The 24,642-nt window shown below is 40.6% G+C and overlaps 2 protein-coding genes across 3 annotated transcripts; one reads left to right on the top strand and one right to left on the bottom strand.

Annotated features, from left to right (window-relative positions):
* Positions 1-157: 157 nt before the first annotated feature.
* Positions 158-19,242, bottom strand: heatr5b (HEAT repeat containing 5B). 2 transcript variants are annotated; one of them, XM_008303751.1, is made up of 36 exons: positions 19,192-19,242; positions 18,621-18,785; positions 18,323-18,534; positions 17,579-17,687; positions 17,252-17,401; positions 16,144-16,315; positions 15,886-16,043; positions 15,501-15,795; positions 13,871-14,026; positions 13,353-13,603; positions 13,094-13,205; positions 12,839-12,991; positions 12,649-12,748; positions 12,378-12,487; positions 12,130-12,293; positions 11,704-11,879; positions 11,371-11,476; positions 11,090-11,280; positions 10,671-10,830; positions 10,271-10,460; positions 9,875-10,044; positions 9,642-9,780; positions 9,362-9,541; positions 9,027-9,281; positions 8,056-8,237; positions 7,898-7,966; positions 6,817-6,996; positions 6,469-6,709; positions 5,693-5,929; positions 5,335-5,462; positions 4,077-4,221; positions 3,637-3,909; positions 3,133-3,357; positions 2,854-3,005; positions 2,515-2,728; positions 158-1,383 (listed from the first exon to the last, which is right to left on the bottom strand). In XM_008303751.1, exons 2-36 carry the CDS (start codon positions 18,744-18,746, stop codon positions 1,076-1,078), a joined length of 6,189 nt encoding a protein of 2,062 aa, XP_008301973.1. In that variant the 5' UTR covers positions 18,747-18,785; positions 19,192-19,242; the 3' UTR covers positions 158-1,075. The 2 variants fall into 2 exon arrangements, with proteins under 2 accessions (XP_008301973.1, XP_008302049.1); XM_008303827.1 differs by having other exon boundaries at positions 15,546-15,795.
* A 213-nt stretch (positions 19,243-19,455) lies between these two features.
* On the top strand, positions 19,456-23,902 carry gpatch11 (G patch domain containing 11). Its single transcript, XM_008303633.1, has 8 exons — positions 19,456-19,589; positions 19,823-20,049; positions 20,854-20,895; positions 20,999-21,119; positions 21,233-21,323; positions 21,541-21,669; positions 22,291-22,372; positions 22,460-23,902. Exons 1-8 carry the CDS (start codon positions 19,540-19,542, stop codon positions 22,513-22,515), a joined length of 798 nt encoding a protein of 265 aa, XP_008301855.1. The 5' UTR covers positions 19,456-19,539; the 3' UTR covers positions 22,516-23,902.
* Positions 23,903-24,642: the final 740 nt, after the last annotated feature.

The following is a 24,642-nucleotide window of genomic DNA, read 5'->3' as shown; positions in this document are numbered from 1 at the left end:
CCTTCAAAACTACAAGTATTTGTACAGAAAGTGGTATTGTGGGTCAAAAAAAAACTTTTTAAACCATGAGTAATATTTGGATCAAATTTGTGCACTTTAGCGATCATTCAGTTTGGCAGGTGGTGCTGTCGTGACAAACAACGGTCAGTCAACTGCAGTTAGGTCAGAGCAACTTTATTCACATTTTGAAAGCAAAAACTCAGGGTGGAATAATATACTTCAACAAAATGCCAATTTATGACAGCTGATGCTCACCTATTGATGTAGGCATTACAAGCAGAACATTACGGATCAAAATCAGTTAAAACAATCTATGATATGCAGCACATAAGATGATGCAGTATTTTCCCAGCTATCAGCCAAACAATTAACAGCATCTGTGAGAAAAACAATGTATTTATTATTACAATTATTCAAATAAAATCTCATTCTTTGTTCAACACAATGATCAAAAGTATTTCCTCAGTTTTGTTCAAGAACACGTGGTAGGAATGTTTACAACAAAATTTACAAGCCAAACACATTTTGAAAAAAAAAAGAAAAGAAAAGAAGTGCCAGTGACATCCATCAGTAACAATCAGCAGACCCCAAAGGCCACATATTTAACTAGCGCCATAAAACAAACACACATGATTGGAATGTAAAGAAACAAAACAACTGCCATGCTGGTGGTGATGCAAAATCACAGAGAAAATGGCACACAAATGTCACCTTTTTCATAGTGGAGGTTGATGATCTGGAAATAATAAAACATGTCAATTTTGTCAATGTACATCAAGGCTGGAAATGATACATTCACGCAATCAAAATTTCTTACAGATTTTAAACGTAAGCTTTTTAAAGTGAACATTCAAATGCTTATTAATAATATGTACATAATTGCCTTCTTGATCTCAAGAATACTCATCCATCCAAACAAAGATGAGATGTGGAATAAATAAATACAGTTAAGAACCTGTAACGGATACAGACGTGGCATATGGTACACTGTTGATGGACAACAAACCGAGAAAAAAAAAAAAAAAAGACAACATTAAATTAGGCTGTGAGAGTGGGCAGTGCATTTCTGGAGTGTTTAGAAGAAGCTTGTTTTGAGTTTGATGGTCGGTGCAGCTTGCACAGTCGGCTGAGCTTGCCTGGCTGCAGCTTTGGCTTTGCTGCTGGCCTGGTTGGCTCGTATAGCAGATTCCAGACGGGTTTTAAGCTCAGGTGCTGCACCAATTACTATCTTGAAGGCAGCTGGATAGAGAGGGCCAATCCGCATTAGGTTCTGAAGGGCAAAATCATGGAGGCCTTTGGAGACTTGGGGTGCAGAGGAGATGGCATTTTCATCCAAAAGGTAAGAGACGAGAGTTGGTACAAGAAGAGCCAGCAACTGTACCCCTATTAAGCACATAAAACAAGAAAACATATAAAAAAATATAACCAGTGATAGTTTAACTGCACTGAACACAAATCGAGCTCAGGAAACAAATCTAAATACTACTAAACTACATACATGAGTCATCATTCAAAAAAGACAATGATTACCAAAAGGCTCCTTCAGATCAATTAATCAAGTTGACATCAACAAAACAACCTGGAGTGTGTGTCTACAATGTGAAACTATCCGTGAAATGTCTGTATCATGCATAGCAAGTTTACTGAGTGCGTTTAAATTTTAACTTAATGTGAGAGACAGGATGTGTCACATTGTGCGTCATAAAATGTAAGACGAATGAACAGGTCTGACAAGACGGGCGAATGGCTTAATAGAAACTCATGAGAACTCCAAGCAGAACAAAGCTTCATCAGCAGTCATGAATTGCGTAACAAATGTAATTACACCTGCAATCAAGTAACTGACCAACAGACAATTAACTGGCAACTATTCTGAAGATCAAACAAGCATTTCACAAATTTTTAAGCAAACAAAACATTCTTGGCTGTGATATTCTCTCATGTGAGCATTTGTTGCTTTTCTTGTCAATGCAAGAGCTGTGGAGATGTCATTGTGCACTCTGAGAAACTGTGATGGAAGCTTTTAACTGATTTCCTAAACCGAGTGATTAATAGATTAATCAACAACAATGGCCGGGTTAATTTAAAATGAACATAAGCATTAGCTGCAGCCCTAAATACAATAAATTTAAAAAATGAATCAATATTACTAATATGTAATGCATAACACACACTGCATCTCAAATAACCCTTTCAAGAAACTGTTTGAACACCAAAGTCAGTCAACATTCTACCTTTTCATAGCACATTTTCTGTATATATACGTAATTTATATATAACAATACAGAATATTCTGCATAATATAGCATAAAGTTGAAATCAATACTAAAATTGACAGTAAACCAGTTCAGGGATTCTAAATTTAGCATTTAATGCTGTATTGCTCTGATCTTTGACGGCACACATCTAAAAGCACGGAGCAAAATACTTTAAGAGGCCTGCTTTAATAGAGCTAAACACTTTAATAGAACCAGTATGGTACTTCAGCGGTCCATTAGGCAGAGGCATACTTACGGTTCTGCTCTTCACCCATGCCGACAAGATTCTCCAGGACCCTGATGCCCTCCTGCACAGCCTGCAGCTCAGCAGTGGTCCCTGGCCGACTGCGCTCCACTGCCTTCAGCTTCTCTACCATGAGTGGAGCCAGAGTGTGGATGTAAGGAGTAGAGAGGGCACGGCTGGAGTGTTGAAACACTGACAACAGCAGCTGGTAACACCGCGCCTGAACCTGTGGCAACAAGAGTTACATCTCTCATTCAACAGACCCACGCACATCTTTGAAGTTTCATACACCTTTTGGTCATGCATTAAAAATGTGTTCCTTTGTCGGTGTTTGCATAGATTGGTGCCTACCCAGGGATCACTAGAGTTGAGGGCATTTCGAAAGCGATCCATGCAGCCCTTCTGCAGAACAGTCACTCCTACAAGCTCATTGCTGGCTGACAGCAGGAAGAGTGTGATCGCTGTCAACATACTGACTTCATCCATGTCAGGCCTGGACTCGTCTGAAGAATGACACAAAGAAGCAAGCACGTTTTTAATGAGTAATGTCATCACACTTTTTTTTTTTTTATCCCTACACAGAAAGAACACAGGTCATGGTTAACTATGCGCATGTGTGTATCTTCCTACCTGGCTGTGAGTACTCTAGTACAGATGCCAAGCTGCTCCTCACGAGGCTGGTCCACTGTGTCTGCATACTCTCCACCCGGGTCAGTGGGGAGGTGATGATGGTCTTGATGCCCTGCAGGGCAGCTGACACCGGAACAGGCACCGAGTTGTCAGTAGTCTTAACTGCAGTTTCCCTTAGAACCCCGGTGATTAGGAAGAGCACTGTCGGTAGGATTGTCATGCTCCCTGAAAGAGGAAAAAAGGAAATTGTGACAAATGCCCTACCCTTAATCTCACACAAATGCATATAGCTGTTTATGACACCAACTGTGCATAGCTTTGTAGGAAGTTTAATTATGCACAGGCCTAAATAAAGCAGGTCAAGCTGAGGCTAATAGCCGCAAACATCAACTAAGCTGAAACTGACACTTTCTATCAATGTATTTATTGTGCAGTTTCCTTTTTTTATGTTTTCCGTTCATATTTTGGATGGTGTGTGTTGTTGCACTCTGCCTCAGGCCTCACCAGCAGGGGAGCAGAGCGATGGCAGTTCTGCCAGGATGGAAACTGTGTTTGCCACCAGGCGTGCGCTTTCTTCGGGTAGTCGCTGAGGCCTGAGTGGCACATGGCTGGGTGACTCTTTTACACGTGTGTTGAGCTGTGGTAAGTGGCGGACGAGGATGAACACGAGCAGCTCCATGGCTGCAAACACGAGAGACTTGCCAGGAATGAGCTCCCCTGTGTCTCCTCCTTCCCCCAGGCCTTGCTGGGAGTCTTTCTCGCCCTCTTCCTCTTTGCCTAAACAAAATAACATAGTGACCTAAATCACTCGCACCACCACATAACTCGCATAACTTTACAATGACTACTTAACCTAACTTGATTTTAACGCTTCTGTTCTATCTTCATTCAGATGAAGCCAAACAGAATATAACATTGCTTAGATAAAAGGTAATGTCCCTGACCTTTGTTGGTCCTCTGTCGCTGCAGATGGTCCTGTGCAGCCCTGATGGTCTCCTGTACAACAGCAGTGACCTGGAGCTGGACTGCAGGTGGATCCCGGGTCAACAGCAACCTGTGGAGCACATTTGAGAGCTCCACTGCCAGGAGCTACACCAGAAAAAAAATATATAGTAAGGGCACTGGGGAAAAATTAGAAACATGAGTGTTGATAATCAGAGAAAGAATCTGTTTAACATCTGCCGTGTCATGCTTAAACACAACACACTCATCTCTTTAGGCTTATTGTCAGGTACCCAAGCAGTTATTTTATCAGAGTAGTAAACAGGCAGGTATTATACAGAGAGTGGAAAGTGGAAAGCAGAATTTATCATTTTGAGAAGCTCAGATGACTTTGAAATTGACTAAATTATATATTTTTACTATTTTAATACTGTTTCTTAAATTTCTTCAAATAACTTTCATACTCTATGCTACCAGAAAGTTAAATACAGTTTTATTGTTGCTCATTAAAGAAGTTAAAATACAGTGTATACAACAGGCTTAAAGCAAGAATGATGTTGCTGTATCCCAATTCAGGGTCTGGATCCTCTAAAGTCCACATTTTAAAATGGGCTGGCACAGATCTGTCGCAGTTCAAAGGCCAAATACAACCAAGAAATACAACCTTCTTTCTGCTGAATTTCTAGGATGCAACACGTGTTCTTTGAAGCCTTCAATACCCCATTATCTACTGTATGTGGGTCAAATGTTTAATGAAAGATCATTCTCACCTCCTAAAGTCAGTAAACATCACATGTCCCTGTAGTACTTAAGAGCTATTTGCACTGAGATGGTCAATGGCAAATATATCATTTGAAAAGACCAATGAAATAACTACCGTGAGGTGTAAATGAAAGAACCTGCTGTTTCTCATTTGACACTCATATGACAAAATATCTGCAATCAACAAAGCCACTCGCTAGTGCTTGACTTTGAAAACTGACTATATAATTTTGGTCTACACAATATGAGATATGGTTTTTAGTTAGTAACACTAAAGCTGAGATTAAAATAACAACTTTCAATATTAAAATAAGGCAATACAATTTCTGTTTCAAAATATACAGATACAAAATGCTGCTTTCAGTAATATTTTAAATATATTTCAAATAAGATTGTACAACATTTATAAAGAAATTACAGCAATTCTCCAATTGTGATACAAATCTTGCACCTAAATTTCTCTTCTTGACATCAACAGTTTATGTCCGCTCTCTTTACCTGGTCTTCTGCAATATGGGTCTTAGCACAGGGAGATTCGAGCAGAGTGCAGAGGGCCTGCAGGCAAGACATCACATGCTCAATGGGCTCCTCGGGTCGGGGGAAGCAGAGAAACTCTATACTGACACCTGAGAAACCAAACACACAAAAAATCAGTAAGGGTGTGCTCATCTATTTTTTCCTATCCACTACAACTCTTTCACTCTTGGCAGATGTGAGTTGGACTGCGGCTGAAGAGTAAACCAAAAGCATCTCCTCTTTCTTACCAAAAGCCTGACCTCTCTGAATTAGCTACAAAGAGACACAAAAAATATGGGAAATGCAATAAATTACAAATAATAGTTTTGCGTTTCTTTACCCAACATTAGATGCATCCTGTCTTTGACTGACTCCTCAAAGGTCTTTGTTGTGGTGGAGCCTCCCTGAGGGAGCCCAGGAACCTTGGAGGGAGGAGATGAGACCTCCTCTTGATCTTCATCTGCTCCAAACCCGGTACTGTGCAGCCACAGGGCCACTGCATGCAGGACAGGGGCCCAGGAACTGCGGTAGTGGAGTCTCGCTGTGTCTATGGTCTCTGGGGTATAAAATGCTCCACCTGAACACAGATGCAGATCAGTAAGAAAATAGTTTTATACACCAAATTACTTTTTCAATTCAATTTGCATTTTGTACAAATATAATGCAAATTGAATGCGATGTGATATTTAATTACATTACTGTGTAAACAAAAGACAAATTCAAGTCTAACAGAAAGTCTCCCAAGACAGTTCCAACAATCTGTTGATCATTTAACCTAAACGTTGTTTTGGTAGTACTCTAGGAGGAATTTTAAACTAAAATGGTACAAATGATACAGGAAGTTTTTGTTGAAGTCATGAATATTTAACTGGGGAACATATACTCAACTATATAGGACTAAACATGGGGCAAAGGAATCAAAAAATAGTGCTTGAAGTAAGCTATACTTAACTGTTTAAGGAGACACATCACAAGTCTACATTGTGTTGCATGTCTATTCATATGAGCAGATTTAATTCAGATATCAAGTGAATGGAGAAAACAAAAATGTCGAGTTTAAAATGAAACACTTCGAGATTGTATTTAGCATTCTGTAGACAAAAGTCTGGCTCATACCGTCAGGGGGCAGCTGACTGGAAAACTCAGCAGGCAGAGTGAGCAGAGCATAGTCTCGCAGCATGGCCAGCCACAGGCGACTCAGTGAGGGCAACTCTGGCTGCACCAAGGTGATGAGGCTGTCAGGTGGAAGCACATCCACACCCAGATCATCCTCATCTTCATCGTCATCTCCACTTCTGACTGGTTTGGCAGGCTTCGACTCGGCCTCTTTCTTGATCTTCATTGCGACCACGTACACCTGAGCAAGAAACCCAGTGTGCATGGTCACATTTGGACATCATTTGCCATAAATTATTTTTTATTTTTTTTTAAATGAGACAGTGTTTTGATCGTCTTCCGTCTCACCTCAGCCCACGCCTTCAGCACAGCCAGCTTCTCCATCGTGGTGGCACTCTCACTGTACAGCTGACTGGATGAGCCCTTCCCAGCCTGCACCTTGTCCAGCGATGACACAAGGAGGTTGTGGACTCGCCGGAGGTCATTGAGGTCACTGACTACACCACTACCGATCCACGTACTACACACCTGTGGACACAAGAAGGGAGGTAATAAATATTCAACTAACCCATAGTTGCTCGTATGATTTACAACATTTTATCTATTACTCCTCCTACAAGTCGAGAAAAATTAAAAACCTGTATTACATAACGGAGCAGTCAAGGTTGATTAGCCATGCTATTAAAGAAGGTGGGAGTGTCAAAGAACCATTATTAATAAACAGGACTGACATCTTAGGGCTGTAAAAGTGGCACAGGCATTAATAAGATTACATCCATTGAGAAGAATTGCTATGAGAGTGTCAGGTGGCCAAGGGCAGGAGTCTATCTTTAGTGTGTTATGATGCAAATTAACTTTGTGAGACACTTTTCTACTCGTTTGCTTGTTTAAACTATAGTCAGACAGCAGTTTTTGTGTAGGTTTTGTAATGTGACCTGCAGCTTAATAAGTAATAAATAAATATTTTGTTGTATTTCATAGTTTAGTTGTTTATATTCTTCCAAGTTAATCTTCTATTTAGAAAAGGGTACTATTTCTGGTCTTTAAGAAGACTTTAACCAGAGAGATTGGGGGGGATGTCAACAAAATAACTTTTTTAAAATAATACTGCTACAGGCGTATTTGTTATTTGCCCTTGTCACTCACTATTAAGCCAATAATAAGTCAAAGAGTATTAAGCCTGAAAATTTGACACTGCTAAGGGGACGATGACTCACTTTGGAGTCCCAAAGCTACAAAGGCATCAAACATATTAAAACATGTGTAAGGGCTGTTTGTAGACTGAGCACTACAGTACAAACAGAGCTGGTTGCTATGTGATAATGGCATTTCTGCAGTGCACACCTTAAACAGGAAGAGAAGGTGAAAGGGTAACCAATCTGGAAAAACGTCTGCTCGAAACATTCACAAACAAAGCAGGGTGTCCTACCTGGCACGCCTTAGCTGTTATGTCAGACGGTGTATCAGGTGAAAATGCAGGTCTGAGAGCAGCTCCGACCTAATGCACATGAGTTAAACAACATTCTCTTTTTATTTTAAGTCATTATTAATGTTGTACTTTTGCAGCATAGTGCAATTTGAACTCACATTGGCTTGGTATTGTTCCAGAATAACGTGCCCTGGGAACTCAGGCTCTGGTACGGACGCAAACTTTTTAATGATGTCCTCCAGGGCCTGCAGGCCAGCCATCCTTAGCTGGTTACTGTGGTCTGTGGCTGCCATAAACGCCATGCGGATGAGGTCAGACAAATGGAGTACCAACAGATCTCCTGGATGGGCAGGGAGAAGGGAGGAAAAACAACAAAGACTGCATGAGGAATTGAAAACTATTTATGCGCACTATAAGGAATATGACCTCAGTAAGCAAGCAAAATAATGAATTAAAAAATAGAATTTACAGATGTTCATTTCAACATTTTCCATTGTTAAAAATCTGATATAGCAATCAACCAATTTTAGCTAAATGTCGTTCCTTCTCAACACCTTCCTCTTGAAGATTAAATACAAATGAACACAACAAATCCATTTTTAGAGTATAAGTGTGCGCTTGCAGTGATTTAAAAGAAACCAGATATCGAATTTGAGGCTCAGATGTAATTGAGTTTTAGCTGAAGTGCACCTTTCAGGGGATTAGCTGGACACACCGACAAGCAGACCAACTATCCACTCAATCCCTGTCACTAAATTTGTCTTAGCTGGTTTCAAAGCTGCAAAATCAGTACACTGTGCTATTACTGTCTAGACTGTAGAATTCTACCTTATTACGGAGTGCTAATATAAATACTGGCTCCTCGATCTGCCACAGTGAAAAAAAAACTCCTACTTTTGCTTACTCATCTCCAGCTTTTTTCCATCTTTACATAAAAGCACATGCATAAGCTTTTCCAGGAGTTGGCAGTAGAACTGCCTTGAGGTTGCAAAAACATTTACAGTATGAACTCAGTGAAAAATTAAACTACAATTTAGTTGGATGGGCAAAAGATCAGGTGGCATAAATCAATCACAAATCCTGTAGTGAACTCTGAGCTCCTGTGTTCTGACAGCATAGTGAATGGTACCTTTGGGGTTCTTGGCCTGTGCAGAGCGAGCAGCTGCCAGGTCAAAGTGCGTTTTGTCTGCATTCTCACACAGCAGAATGATGCGACACAAGCAGTCTGCGGCAAACACCCGAGTCACCCAGCGCGGAGCCACAGAGGGCTTGGACTTGTCATCTTCACCCAGGCCTGTGAACATAGTGTCATCATCCATCTCGTCTTTTTTCTCGGAGTCTTCCTCGTCCTTTTCCACCTCAAACGCAACAGCTCCCCCTACATCTGAAAGAGGAAGTGGACACATGCATGATACAAAGGTTTAAAAGAGAAGATTTAGATTTTGTTGTTTTTTGTGGATTTACCTGTAGTTGCTGCAAGGACATCTTTGCAGAGTTTAAGCCAATGCGAAAGTTTTTCCACAGCAAGAGATGACAGCATGTGACCCAGTGTGTCATGGATGTCAGAGCACAGCTTCCTGTCTGTCTCTCGATCCAGCATGCCAAACAGGACACCCTCCAGACCAGTCTCTGTGATGTTCAAATCTGAACCAAGCACACAGTCAACACAGTAAGAGCCACAGTGTTTCTCTTAGATATACCAACCAAACAGAATGCTCATATCAGTTTCATGATTTGTACTCACTGATGGAAGTGTTGTCTCCTGCTCTTTTAGCCAGACTCATGGCATATTCACAAACCTCTGCGGCTTCTCTCTGGGCGAGCTGTCTCAGACAGGCCACAGCAGCACGGCGCAGCAACAGGTGAGAGCTGCACAGGTGGACCTACAGAAGTCCAAGAGTACAGTAAGAAATCATGATTGACAATAACGACAACTATAACTATTATATGTTTATTCTGCAATGGTTCATGTCTTACACAGAGACAGGGCACCAGGCTGGACAGGTTGACATGTCTGGGAGCAAACATGTGCAGCTGCTGCAAACATGAGATGGCAGCCGCCTGCACAAGGGAGTCAGAGTGGTCCTGCATGATGGCACAACCGACCAGGCAGGACGAGCGGATGGTGGAAATAGTGGCTCCATTTCCTAATAAACCCAGTGACAAAGATTAGAAAGACAGACACAAAGAAACTGCTGTTTTTAGTACTTAGGGGAAACATTGTGTGCCCTCCAGTGTACGTAAGTGTAGTTAAAGCAGATTACACTGCCACCTGCTGGCCTGGAAAATGCTTGATTTTTAAACAAATTACAGTCAAATGAGAGAGTTACAGTTACACAAGGAGGTTTGTGATTTGGTTTCTGCTTCAGTTACCCTGTAATTCTGGTCCCACAGTGGTGATGAGAGCTCCGAGGCAGCGGCCCAAACACTGGTGTACTTCTGTGTGAGATGGAGGCACAGTGAGGAGCAGGGTGAGCACCAGGGACAGTGTAGGCTCCACATAGCCTCTATACATGGGACCGCTAGAATCCACGATCAGAGCCAGAGAGTGCAGAGCCCATGTCTGGAAAACAGGCAGATAATAGTTAACAAAGAGTGGTGCAAAGTGCAACTAACCAAACAAAAGTAGATGTTCTTGGATGCAAATTATGTTTAGAAGTGAAATATAATTTAAAAGTAACATGTGTTCTGTTTAGCTAGACAAATAGCACAAAAATGATATTCAGCAATGAGGGAATTTCAAAATCCATTCCTCCTCAGTAATTTACTGTACCTGGACCTCATGAGAGGACCCATCCTGGGCCAGAGCCAACAGGATGCTGACGCTGGTCTTTAAGTGCTGGCCAGAGCCAATTCCTCCAACATATCGATGCAGACAGCCAAGAGCCAGTGAATGGCCTGTCCTTGAAACTACATCACGGGCTGACTTCAGTCTGTAGAGAAGCAATAGAGACATAGATCACAATTAAATTAAAGAGAAAACAAGTAAGACACATTCAGTTCAAGACAGATTTAAAACTGAAAACCATTATCTTTCCCAAAACATCTCTGGCTTAAAATGTGATGTGAAAACTGATAATTCTCTGTAACTAGGTATATACTGCTGGTGCACTGACCAGTCTCCCTTGAGCTTACCAGGAGAATTACCAGAACTAAAGACAAAATATGACAATGTTGATATGATAGGCATACTTGTCAAAGCTGGTTTGTGCCATTCTGGCGATGAAGGTAGCCTCTCCTACCACCTGAGCCATCCTGCCCAGGGCCTCTCCAGCAGCACAGCGCAGGATAGGATTGGGATTGTCCAAAGCTCCCATCACCAGGGCCAAGGCAGACTTACGCACCTCCTCGGGGCCCAGAGTACTCTTGTTCTCAGCCAAACCCTTCAGTTATAAATGAAGAGGTACATTTTTGTCACACTGCATTTATTACCAGAAACCTTGACCATTACATTATTGTGTTTGTCTTCTCACCTTAAGAGCACTAAGCACTGCGGTGAAAATGTTCAGTTGGACTGCCTGCTGTCGAACTCCTTTAGCCTGCTTTATGCACTCTGCAAAGTGGTCTAGCATCTGCAGTCTGAATCATACACAAAGTCAGGTCAGATATATGAAAAACAAGCCTGACAAAGGGCTCTGCAACAAGTCAGCAGTGATGTCAAAACATATAAGACATAAACAAGAGAACAACTGTATAACAAAAACATTAAATAATGCAAAAATAAATAAATAAATAAATAATGCTGACATGCTGTGTAAGGGAAAACCACTTTTTAAGATTTCCACTACAACGACTAAACTGCTTACCTGTGTTTGAAGGAGACATGGGGGAAAACAACACCAAACAGAGCCACTGAAGCGTCAATAACTGACACACCCAAAGGGAGAGGTCCTGGGATGGCTTCACCAACAGGGACACGCAGGTAGATTGAAGAGGGGTCATGTTCCAGAGCTCCGCTGCCTGATGCGCTGTTGGGCTGAAGCTGTTTAGGTAAGATGATACAGTGATGTTAACACCAGTAGCATAGACCAAACATTACATATTGCTTTAAAAAAAACAACAACAAAAAAAAACAGATAATAAAAGTAGAGACGCTTGCTGTTAAACATTTAACAAGAGATAATGAAGATTTGTAGAAACACAACTAAACACGTAAAGCATCTACATCTATTCAGAGATGAATTACTAGTATTGCTTGTGGATTCTTCATATCATAGGTAATGTGAACAAACCTGATCCTCTATGGACTTGTGGTCAGTCTCTTGTAGCCACGAGCCCATGAGCACACTGTCATCATAGTGACACAGAGAACGCAGCAAAGAGGTGGTGGTGTTGGACGAGTTGTCAGTCAAAGTAAACTCTGCCACCAGCTCCCTCAGGAGGGCATTGAAGCTGCCTATAAAAGATTATTGATTTTAAAACACCTTATATAAATGATCTTTAGCTCATTTGAAAAATAATACAGGAGCGGCTGTGTTACCTTCATAAGTCTTGGGAGGCAAGAGAGCCAAGATGTCATACAACCTGAGCCTCACCATCGCTGCACTTGCTTTTAGGTGAGCCCCATGGACCTTAATGATGGCAGGGACACTGAGAAAAGGTCAAAATATTAAAATTATTAGATAGATAATCAGAAAACAATGAAAGAAATAGGTAACACACAACAAAATAACTAAATGGTGCATGAAACAAAGACTAAATTCCTCTCTGTCTTTACATCTTCAACAGGAAATTAGGAGCGTCACACTCACTGAGACATCATGGTCATGGCACATTCAATGGGAGTCATCAGTCTACGGATTACGTCTTCTGTGAGAAGCTCGGGGCAGTGGGCCACAAAGCTGCGCATGGCTACAGAAGAAACAAACACTGTTAGTCAGAACTGTATGAGCTGACATTGTAGAACATGGCCAGGTATACAGGACAGGCGTGAATATTTACCACACAGTGCTCCAGCTCGCCCCTCCAGTGTGACCTGCCATGTGAAAGAGTCTCCTCTGGCCTTTTCAGCCTCCAGCTCCTTCTGGGACCGAGGAAACACGTTCCTCCACAGCAGCAGCATTTTAGGGAGGTGATAGCGCACAAGGGAGGGACCTGAGAACATACAGGAACACAATGTGGTCGCCATTTTGGTGGTGAGAGGGAGAAGGGATTGCTGTTAAATTATCAGGCAACAAGTACGTCTGGGAGACTCACCCAAAGTCATGAGGGCCCCCAGGAGCAGCCATCCAGCCTGTGTACGCTGCAGGGACAGCCGACTATTCTGAGCAGCTGTCCGCAAGAGGTCCTCTGCTATACTCACCACCAACTACAGGGAGGGAACACAGATGATTCAGTTGTAAAAATAGGCACTCGATAAGTCAGAAGTTCAATCAGAATTACTTTTGTACAAAGACCGAAATAGCAGATATACAAGAGAAACAACACATAAAGATTACATTCTCAGGCTACACACCTTGCCCTTGGAGTGGGGGATACCCAGCGGACACTGGTGTACGCCTCCCAGCAGAGCAGCCATTGCAAAGCTGTAGCCGCTAACAGCTTCAGGTGAACTCTTCAGGTTGTTGATTGTCTCTGCACAGCGGTCCAGCAGCGGGGTCAGCTGATAAGGAAGCGCAACGGCAACACAGCGTAGGCACCATGCAGCCGCCAAACGCGCTGCCATGCTTGGGTGCAGAAGAACTGAGGTCACAGTTTCAAGAAGTCCTGGAGAAGAGGACATGGAAAATGTTTTAGATAGTTAATCTAGATAGTTAATGTTTTCCTTCTGACTTTAGAGTTAACCTTATTTAATGTATTAACAGTAATCTGCAACATTGCAAAAAATACAATGTGAGATTTATATTAGTTCGCCATAAGTGATCAGTTTCAATTACCAAACTTACAGAAGAAACCAGCCAATCTTGTGTTTACAGAAATCCAAGAGCAATAAAATGAATATCTGGATGAACATTTTATATCGGCGCGTCTCACCTATAGAGGGCTCCTGGATGAGTGGTGAAGCTGTGGCACTCAAACTCTGAACTAAACTGCCCAGCTCTTTGAGAGCGCACACCATAACATGCTGACTGGCAGAGACATCAGCTGCCCCTGCCTTGTTCTCCCCACTGATGTCGTTCACTACTGCCTCTGGAAAAACACACAGTCAACAAAGAGAAATTAGCAAAAAAGATAGTCAGTTTCTAAGTCATTAGTAAACTTCACCATTTTAAAATACAGTATTTATTAGTTACTCATTCAGAATGTGCACAGCACTGATGGATAACGTGGCTCAAAAATCAACAGAAATTTAGAATAAAGTTGTATTTTAAGAAAAAAAAAACAAGTTATGTTAGATACTAAATACTACTCACTAAATATACAGTAGCTAGTCATAACAACTAAACACATTAGGCCATGCATTGCTGTCACACATTAATAATAAAGTTTTGCAACTAATGAAATATTACTTCAAAATATAATAGAACACATTTGTATAAATCCCAAATACTCAGAGCTCTGAGGATTATTTTTCATACTAAAAATAAAATCTAAATAGGAAACTATCAGTCATAGTCATAAAAAGAGCAACATTCAATTGAATTGCTGATAAGTGTGTCTGATTTTTATTAATCAAGATCTGAAATCCTCAGAGCTCTAAATAGGCAATAGTCAAGACAGATCACACAAAAGGAAAAACTAATTTAAGGAAGAGATGTAAAAGCTGCTTCTTGAACTGTGGCAGTCATTTTGTTCCATCCAAAAGGAATCAACTGTTTAACACAATGGGGGACATACACTAGAAGGTCCCACTTCCATCATGGCAACATTTTCCCTGTTTCACTTAGTATAGACATTTGTCAAAGTCTCATTTCAAGAAGTCTCAAAGATCTGGCTGGTTGAAAAGGCTACAGCAGCAAGTATAGAGTAAAAATGTCAAGCTGGATCATGTCTTGAGAGACACCAACATTCAACATCTTTTTCAGTCTTTCAACGTCTTTCATTCTGTCTTAACATTGAGATGAACAAAATAGTGTCGTTTTGACATAGTTTACATCAGTTCAAAGGTTGCACAGCAAATCAGAGTAAGAATCATCCTTTCTGAATGAGATAAAGGTGATTTCCAAAATGATTGATGTGATGACATAAAGCAGAAAAAAAGGAAAATTGGTGCCGCAAACATTGTTAAGTTGCTGTGGGGGGAAAACGGCTTCATCCTACTACGTGTTTGTAAATTTAGTGGCACATGCAGTCTTTCTGTTGGTGTAAGCCAGATGTCAACAGTGAGAAAAACGTTACGTCATCTTCTCCTTAGGGAGTGCAAGGCAATAACAGAATGTGAATTCGCAAGCAAAACGCTACAACGGCTATGCAGTAATGCAAGCATGAGTAATTCATAAGCTGAGCTGGCAATGGATAATGTTCCTGATGTTAAGATGCTGTTTGTGGTTAAAGAGATGCAATAAAGCGGACAGTGATCCAAAAGAAGCAAACATAAAAAGCAAGAAGGAAAGCAAAAGAAAGAAAAGCCATCTTTGTACACAACACAAGCACAAAACATGCAGAAACTAAAGAAAAAGAATGAAGCATGAATTAAAGGTGATAATAATGGATGAGTACTTACTCTGCAGTGCTCTGAACCGTGATATTTCCCCCCCATCCTCCTTACCCACAGCCCTCATTTGCTTGCTGATGGCTTGGCAGATTTCTTTGCCGGCTGCAATTTGTGCTTTCTCTCCAAGTAGCCCCCCCAGGGTGGCGCGTAGCATAAAGGAGACACAGCGGCGGGAGTACACGGCCTCAACATGTGTCTGCGTGGCCCGTGGGTGAGACACAAGGTCCAAAACATGGGACAGGAATGTAGCAAAGTTGCGCTCCAGCCACTGACCACCAAGTGTTGTCACAAACACAACGTAAGCCTGAGGAGTAAGAAGCAGGATTATGCATGAGACTGTCCAATTCAGCAACGCATGTTCTTATTCCTGTTATGTCTAGTGAATACGTCTCACCTGTGTGACGCCCACCCGCACCTCCCTGCTGACAGAGCCTCCCCCTTTCAACATCTCCCCTCCGCTCTTCAGAAAGCCAGATCCACCACGCAGAAAGCCGGTGGCCATCAGCTCCAGCACCTCCTCCAGAGTGGCCCGCTTAACATTCTGACGCATCACTGTGGAAGACAATTAGGATCAAAAGCGGTGAGCTAGTAAACTTAATATAAAAAGTAAACAAACATGATCTACACAAAGCAACTCTTTAACCAGTCCTACCAGCTGCTTGTTTGGGCATCAGGGCAGTGGCCATGACCGTCCCCAGCAGTTTGGCCACTGCTACCCGCACACCATAGTTAGACCCCTCCAAAGCTTTGAAGCACAAAGTGGCCATGTTCTCCAGTTCTGTGGTCCACATAAACACTGCCTCATTCTGCAGCTCCAACAGGCACTGATCAGACAAGAAGAATAAAGATATTCTTATTAATAACTGCATTATGAGTGTACAGAAAAAAAATAATTTACTACAGACATACTGGTGATCACTAAGTTTATGTATATTCAGCTTAACAACACAACTTGGACCATATATGATACAACTGATGTCATGATTTCTAAACAGGAAATCTTCTTTCACAATAAGAAAGGGAGGGGATTTGCGCAACCTATCTGAGTTTGGTTAACACAAATGACACAGCACAAGTATAAAAGTTAGTGGTGGAGTGTACTCCTACTAACATGCTGCAGTGTTACTGATCTGTTCCACATTGCACACTTTTCCTTTTTCCTTTCAGTACACTCTTTTGCATGCAATATGCAGACAATTGGAACACACTGCTTTGTCATAATATTGAGCCTTATGCTTTGACCATCTTACCGATATATCCGTCACAGTCGGAAGTGTGAGATGAGCTGTCAACTGTCTGTGTGCTCTTGGCAGCTCAAGCTAGTTTATACTTGCACACAGAACAATGAGATGTATGCGATTTATCTTCCACTGAACAGAGGACTGAAGGTCAGGATGGCCATGCTAGCTTGCATACTGCAAAATAAAACTGGCCATACTAGAACATCCTGGTGTTTTGGCATACTGCTTTAAAAAACTCTGTACTGGGACTTTTTTTTTTTTTTTTTTTGCACAATATATTGTATGGTAGTATGGAAACTAAAAAGCACCACCTGTCTTGTGTATTGCTGAAGAATTCCTAGATGTGTTTGACAATTAAACTACATAATGCTGGATCAGTTTGTAAGAATCCTCCATCTGTGTAAGGAATCCCAACAAAGAGGAAAACATAATAAAGATGCATCCTTCATTTGACTACGCCTACTAAGTTTACTTTGTTAAATGCTTCACAGCTCCATTAGGTGTTTAGCTGATACAAACCTTTGCAACCGAACAGCGAACGGCCATGGACCTGTCTGTGAGTAGAGAGCGGGCATTCTTGTAAATATCTCTGTGACATGAAGCTGCAGCTCCACCCAGTCCACTGAGCACCTTCTGCAGGCTGAGAAGGATCTCTCCTCTGCCTTGGGACTATATCAATAAAACAATGGTGAAAATAAACAAATTTAAAAAGTTGTCGCATCAGTTTCTGAATAACAGATCTCTTTAACGATCTATTACTGTTCCTATATTCCAATGTACAATTGGACCCAATTCTCTAACTGCTATATTACATTTCCCAGTTTTGTACTTCAAAAATAATTATACCTCTGCACTCTTTAATGCCTTCAAAAGATTGTTAATGGTGTCTGGAAAGGAGCTTCCCAGCATCCTGCCCATCTTCTCATAAAAAGCCCCAACACATGCCACTGCAGCCCTGCAAGGAAAGTGTAAACATTCAAAGAAAATTACAAATCACCTTAAATGAACTGAAACAAACAACAATTGAAACAACTGCAAAGCAATCATTGTGAGAAACTGACCTGCCATAAACTTTCAGACTGGCTTTTATTGTATTGATAACTGGTGATACTGGTTTAATAACCTCAGTCTTGAAATAGACTTAAACTCACAGCTTCAAAAACATTAACATCTATTCTAAAACACTGCAGGAGGAACCCAGCAGCTGAGTGGGAAGCAAGGAGGTCCTCAACCCCATGTGTACCCTGCGTCCCCTCTGAATCCATACAGAAGCAAGAAGGATGAATAAAACCCTGCAGGACACCACTGACACCACTTTTAGGTTCCATTAATGCGAGCAAGAAACAGCATAATATCTGCTCATGTACACTTAATCCCCCCTTTTAAACATAAAATGTCATTCTGCAGATTAACGCTTGGCTTAACTGCTAATACCCTTGAAGGTGGGCCTACTGTATATGCCTGAAAGCAGCGCTGAACAGCTTATGTCTTAATGCAAATGTGTATAGGCTCATAGAGAGAGTCAATATGCACAGTTGTATAAAAACAGTCAAATAAAATATACAATGCTGTGATGATATGGGATCTTACAGTTTTGTTGGCAAGTATGCGGGTGTGTCATCCTTGCTTTTGATTATTTCATTGCATTTATCCAGAGTCTGGAAAACAGTGAAGGTGTCTCCAATGCTGTAGAGGGTAGCAAGGTTTTTGGCCAGGAGTTTTCTTGTTGGTGGTCCTGGGGCACTGCTGATCAGTCCTGTCAGCTGTTCCACCAGCTTCTTCTGCTTCTCCTTCACATCCACCTGCAATTCAAAAACGAAATAAAGTCACAAACTGCTTCACCACGACACCCCATCAGAAAAAATGATGCCTAAATGGGAATGGTCACCTTATTCGCGGCCACAAGCACTTTATCCAAGAAGCGGAGCCATTCGAAGATGAACACAGGCCTCTTTGCTTCAGTGATCTGTGCCAAAGCATCTTCGTTGAGCAGCAGACTGTGAGCCAGTTCCATGGCGAGGACTTCTGAGCACGGAGCTGTACACCCTCGTCTCTGCAATGTCATATTAGGGGGTCCATATTGTCGTTAAATGTCTCCAACAATCAGTCTAGGTGTTGCCTACACAGCGTACAGCAGCACCTCAGCTCCAAAGCTTTAAACACTTTTAAATTAGAGCTTATGTGTCGGATAAAATGTATCAAACTCATTGTCAGTGCTGTGAAGCGTTAACACTTTGCTGTTCCGTGTTGACAGCTGCCAGCCTCCAGCTGTTGACAGGCGAGCTGGTTAGCAGCCTAAGCTAGCTAGTTTCTCCAAGGAAAAAGCTAAACTGCGGCTGCACGCTCTCACCCAAACACGGCTTCAACTATAAGTCGCAATCTTTAAAAACACTCAGCTGCTCAAAGAACACGTCGACAACAACATTTATAGATATATGTGAGCAAACTGTCCATCCTACCTGTGTTTCGATGACCCAGGATGAATGACGACGAGTATCCGCGGTGTCGCATTAAAAATGGTCCGATGCGAAACCGAACGAATACTGTAACTTAACCAGTAAAATTGAGACTAATAACCAAACATTGTGTCACTTTATGTGTACCATTTTTTTCATCGTTTCTGGTCATACAGCACCAATGCTTTCCCCTGAATATTTTGCTAAACGTACTGGAACTTTAGACTTTACCTTGCAGCTAGTCGGAATATATCAGTGAACGAACCAAACATCATACAAATGCACAACCGGCTAAATTTTGAAGCAGTGTAGCTGTTCTTTTCTAATTGTTTTCTTTTTTGTGCTTTTATAATGTCTGACGAGGAAGAGGACTACATGTCTGATGCATTTCTTAGTAAAATGTAAGTGTTTTACGCAGCTGTTGTTGATATTGAACCCGATTGGTGCATTAGAAACAATTATTGCGTTTATTGATCTGTGCTGTCCGTCCTATAACAGTGAAATCAATCCATAAGTGTTCAGAGAAATGCCACCTGTAGAAATATAGAAGTTGGATGTGTTAGTCATTGCCTTCAGAATAACACCGTTGTATTTCACCCCAGTCAATTTTATTTTCTGTTCTTCTGTCTGTTAGTCAAGATGTAAAGCCCGGTGTCAGCATGGTGAGACGGGTAAAAGAAGCAATGAAAAAGGAGGCACAGCAAAAGGAAAAGAACATCAAGAACCGCCAGAAGACCTACAAGGAGCAGGAGAAGGAAAGCCGAGAAACAGCTTTGCAGAGCTCCATCAGCAATGAGAACAAGGGATTTGCACTTCTGCAGAAAATGGGTTACAAAGCTGGTCAAGGCCTCGGCAAAGAGGGCAAGTGTGTTTTCTACTACAACAAAAATATAAACGCATCATGTAAACAGCCGGGAGAAACTTTTTAAGAACATAATTTCTGTTGTTCTGGTTAGGAAAATGCATCCAATTGTGGGAATTTTGTTTTTAGCTGACACACCTTCCACCAGAGACTGTGAAAGACCACTTTTAAATGCAGCTTTATTCAAATGACGCATTGCCACACATGACAAGAGAAAGACAAAAGCATGTTGTTGGCATGGTGGATGTTGACATGTTGGTTAGGATCGTAGCCAGGCACTTAAATGTCCACAACTCCACCATTTGTTGTAAAAACGTAGTTTCAGACGGCATGGTATGATAGATAATCTGTCACATGATGCTCTGGATGGACAGGTCCAGTAACGTGATCCTGTCCTCCAAATTGTCTAACGTTATTGCAAAGTCCTTTAGGAAGAGTGCTACAGCATCCCACATGCAGCATCAACAACCTCATTAACTATGTACTGCAGATGTGTGGCACTACACATTGCAAATGGTGGATGTCCCTGTTGCTGACTTTCTGATCTACTACTCCACTCTCCATCTGCCCAGAATCATTTCCAATATAGTTCCTTCGTACTTCGTTGTTTCATAACATCCATTCTGTCGCAGAGATGCCGTGTGTTGGTGCAGCAAATGCACATTTCCCTATGTTAAAAAGAGTCGATAGAATTTAACTATTACACGCTGTGGTTATATTTTATGCTCAGTATAAATTCTGTTATGTTGAATCTGTTTTGCATTCCTCCTGAGTATTAATGCCAGCCTCTTTTATCTCTTTAGGAGCCGGGAGGGTTGATCCAATTCCACTTAATATCAAAACAGGTAGGCAATATGTTTTTTAATTTAAAATGTATTTGGTTATATTTTGTGCAATCCAACTGATGGGTAACTCTGTTTATGTACTTTTCTCTCTATATTCAATCAGACAGAGGGGGCATTGGCATGGAAGAGGCAAAGAAAAGAAAAGCTGAGGAAGAACTGGAACATTATAGGCAAAAAGTGCGAGCCAAACAACAGAATGAGACCAAATCCCTAGAAGATTTTAGGTAAAACTTGCAGCTGCTTATGAAATCCAGAATGCCTCTAAACATTGTCCCTTTCTATCTAATAAAGAATATTTTTTAGGCTATGTGTGTAATCTTGTGCTTTTTTATTTAAGGTCAAGAGTAAGGACAGAGAGAGAGGAACGAAAGATTGAAGGCGACCTCAGGAGGAGTCAACGATCTTGTGAGCAGCTTGACAGTCAGAAGGTAGGAAGAATTATGAGCATATGGTGGAATCATCTGCACATCTCAGTGCTAATGGTGCTTCTTTGATATGTCTCTCTGTAGTGAAAAAATAAAAATGCCTTTAATGTAGAGAAAAAAAAACTGCTTACCATATTCACTGTTTACTCTACATCAATAAAGAAACCGTAATTAGTTTTCTGCGCGTGAATCCCTTAGTTGGCATGCCTTTTCATTTTAGGGCATAACAGTACCTCGAGAAGACTGGTACTGGCCTAAAGCAGATGCCGATGATGAGAAGGATGGTCTTAAAGACGAGGAGGAGGAGGAGGAGGAGGAGGAAGAAGAAGAGGAGATCGTGGAACTAACTGTCAGTATTTTGTTTAGCTTGTTCATTTAGTGATATAATGTGTCATATAATGTGTCACCCTATTTTCTGAACAAAAATCTGTTTCAGTCAAATTAATGTATGCTACCGTATTGTACTGTAGGGTTGCAACTAATCATTATTTTCATTGCTGATTAATCTGTTCATTGTTTTCTTGAGTAACTGATTAGTTGTTTGATCCACAAAATGTCAGAAAATGGTAAATAATGTCAATCAGTGTTTTCCAAAGCCCAAGATGACCCAAATTTTGTTCACAACCCCAAGATATTCAGTTTACTGCCACATGGTAGGGAAAAAATCAGAAAATAATCAAATTTAAGAAGCTGAAATCAGAGAATTCAGACTTTTTTCACAAAATGCTCAAATTGATTAATCGATCATCAAAACTGTTGGCAATAAATGTAACAGTTCACAGCTAATCGACTATTTGTTGCAGCTTTGTACTGCATACTTGTTAAGACTCGTTGCCAACTCGAAAGTACAGGATAGTAGAGCACATATCAATATACTGGCACATGCTGCAATATATGCAAAATGCAAGGATTCCATGGAGTCTCACCCAAGGTTTTTGAAGTGTATTTAATTTGTGCTTCTCTTTTACAGTCCTTTGATAAACTGCAAATATTGACATCGTATTTGAGAGGAGTCCATTTTTACTGCATATGGTGTGGGACCACCTATAATGGTAAGAGTGATGGTAACATGGTTGTAGTTTTATCGTTGTTTTTATGACCTTTGCTGTTTTATAATTCTTTTCTTTTGTTTTTTACAGATGAGGAAGATTTGTGCTCAAACTGTCCCGGGGATACAGCAGCAGACCATGATTAAACTTGAGGGAAAAACAAAAACAAATTTTGTGCAGTAGTTCCCAGTGAAAAAGCAGCTGCAAATGTTGGAGACAAGGCAAAAAAGTGATTATAATTAAGATTTATTTATCATCACATTTGAATCTGCTGTCCATTGCTAGAAGGACTGTGTCTGTTGAGTTTTTCTTTACATTTGTGGGCATGTTGTGGGGAGTTTAAGATACATTTTAATAGTTATTTTTCGAAAAGATGTCCTAAAATTTTGTGAAATGTTTCAAGAGCAATTGTGTACCTGTGTTTTCATTAAATGTTTTATGAAGCCTATCTTTTTACCTTTATTTTATTTTAGTAATTTAAATTCAATAATTTACTTTGGGTTTGATTTAGTTGGGAGTGTTATTATACTTGCTTTGTGTATTTGAGGTGCTTAGTTGGAATTTATATTGGTTTCATTTTTTTTTCTTATCAACAATGCAATATTCTGGATCTTGAATGATGGTCATACTGTTAGGCCGAAAAGTACAATTTTGATTTCCAGTAAATTATTATTTGACCAATAGGTTTCTTCTGGCTGAATGACATAAACGAGAAAATGTGGTGAGACAGTGTGATAGAGAGGTTTATCCTGGACATAGCTGAAATTGTCTCTCGTTTTTTAAATAATGCAAGCTTTTATACTTTTCCAAATGGTCTTTTGGTCATTTTAACCTTTGTTCAAGTGCGTTTTTTTACATCATGAACTGAGAACAGTTAGTGAGCATTGGTGCTGCTCACGAGACTGAGAAAGGTTGCAAATCTGATTCCAAGTGTTTTCAAGGGACAGTGGCCCCAGTGCAAAGCGTCATCAAAAAGTACAAGGAGTTGCAAACTCTGAAAAATTTCTGAGGGTGTGCTGGGAACCTAAAAATGACCCCTGCACTGCCAAGAATGATAGTGTGAGGGGCTAAGAAGAATCCAAGGATCAACACTGAGACCATCCTGATAAATTTGAACAATTCTGGTACCAACATTTCAAGGCAAGTCCTTCAGCAGACACTGAGCAAGGTTGGTCTTCATGGATGAAGGACTCCAAACAACACAAAAAGCTCACCTGGACAAAGAGGAAAGCTTTTTGTCATCAGTTTTGTGGTCAGTTGAAACAAAAATTGAGTTGTTTGGACAGAGGGATGAGGCTTAAGTTTTGTGAAAGAAAAGAAGCAATAAACTGGAAGAACACTATGCCCACGATTGTGCTTTGGTGAATTCACTTGTGTATTAAATGTGCGATATAAAAACTTTGTCTTGACTTGTATATGTTGTTGTTTGTGATCTTATTAATTTTTAAATTTAGCTTTTATTGTTTGCCTAACTTTGACATTCGTTTTATTTAAAAGATGCGATAAAAATAAAGTTCTTCTTCTTCTTCTTCTTCTTCTTCTTCCTCTTATTATTATTAATATTATTGTTGTTGTTGTTGTTGTTGTTGTTATTTTTATTATTATTATTATTATTATTATTATTATTATTATTATTATTATTACTGTCTTTGTCACTTATGTCACTTCAGACAAAGGGCAGTAATTAGTTAAATAAAAAATGTAACTCAAATATAATAAATTACAATTTTACAAAAACCATTTGGGGCTCAAATGCTTGTTCCGTAATGAAACACAGTGCACCAGTAAATGCACTGTAGTTGCCTGTTGGTCACTGTGAACGATTCTACTGCTCACATTAGACAATACCTTAAAATTGTGAGGTTCTCTTGTTAGTGTCTCTAAAATAATACAAGATTTGTAGAACACGGCCAAGATAGATAACTAAACCTCTTCAACAGCTTTTTTGGCTTGAAGAACTACAGATCCCATGACGCTTAGCGACGTGCAAACAAAATTTGTTTGGCAAAGTGAATCACGGGAAGGTATGTACTTTTTGTCAAGCTACGTAAATTTGATTCAGACGTTTGTTAAAATACAAATATCCATTGAAGTAATTACTGACAGAGCTGATAGCTAACAGCTAACAGCTAGCTTGTCCCACCTTACGGTTAGAGCTTCTTGGGTTTATGTTTGCTAGAACAGTTTGAATATTTTAGACATTTTTTTTAAACTGATAACTTTATTGTACAACACAGTGTTTGGCATTTCCGACATTATGTGAATGCACCGTG

The sequence above is a fragment of the Stegastes partitus genome, unplaced genomic scaffold (assembly GCF_000690725.1).
Source record: "Stegastes partitus isolate 25-593 unplaced genomic scaffold, Stegastes_partitus-1.0.2 Scaffold1, whole genome shotgun sequence".
Classification (NCBI taxonomy): Eukaryota; Metazoa; Chordata; class Actinopteri; family Pomacentridae; genus Stegastes; species Stegastes partitus.
Note: the sequence above shows the minus strand (reverse complement) of the source record. Positions and strands in the feature narration are given on the sequence as shown.

Bases quoted from the DNA above. Each gene is read 5' to 3' on its own strand.
- gpatch11 (XM_008303633.1), top strand. From the start codon at position 19,540: ATGTCTGACGAGGAAGAGGACTACATGTCTGATGCATTTCTTAGTAAA. The intron at 20,050-20,853 runs GCAAGTGTGTTT...TTATCTCTTTAG, and splicing joins TCAAGGCCTCGGCAAAGAGG to GAGCCGGGAGGGTTGATCCA. The intron at 21,324-21,540 runs GTAGGAAGAATT...TTTTCATTTTAG, and splicing joins AGCAGCTTGACAGTCAGAAG to GGCATAACAGTACCTCGAGA.
- heatr5b (XM_008303751.1), bottom strand. From the start codon at position 18,746: ATGGAACTGGCTCACAGTCTGCTGCTCAACGAAGATGCTTTGGCACAG. The intron at 15,796-15,885 runs GTGAGACGTATT...CTTACTCCTCAG, and splicing joins TGCGGGTGGGCGTCACACAG to GCTTACGTTGTGTTTGTGAC. The intron at 12,992-13,093 runs GTGAGTCTCCCA...GTATGTTCTCAG, and splicing joins GGGGGCCCTCATGACTTTGG to GTCCCTCCCTTGTGCGCTAT.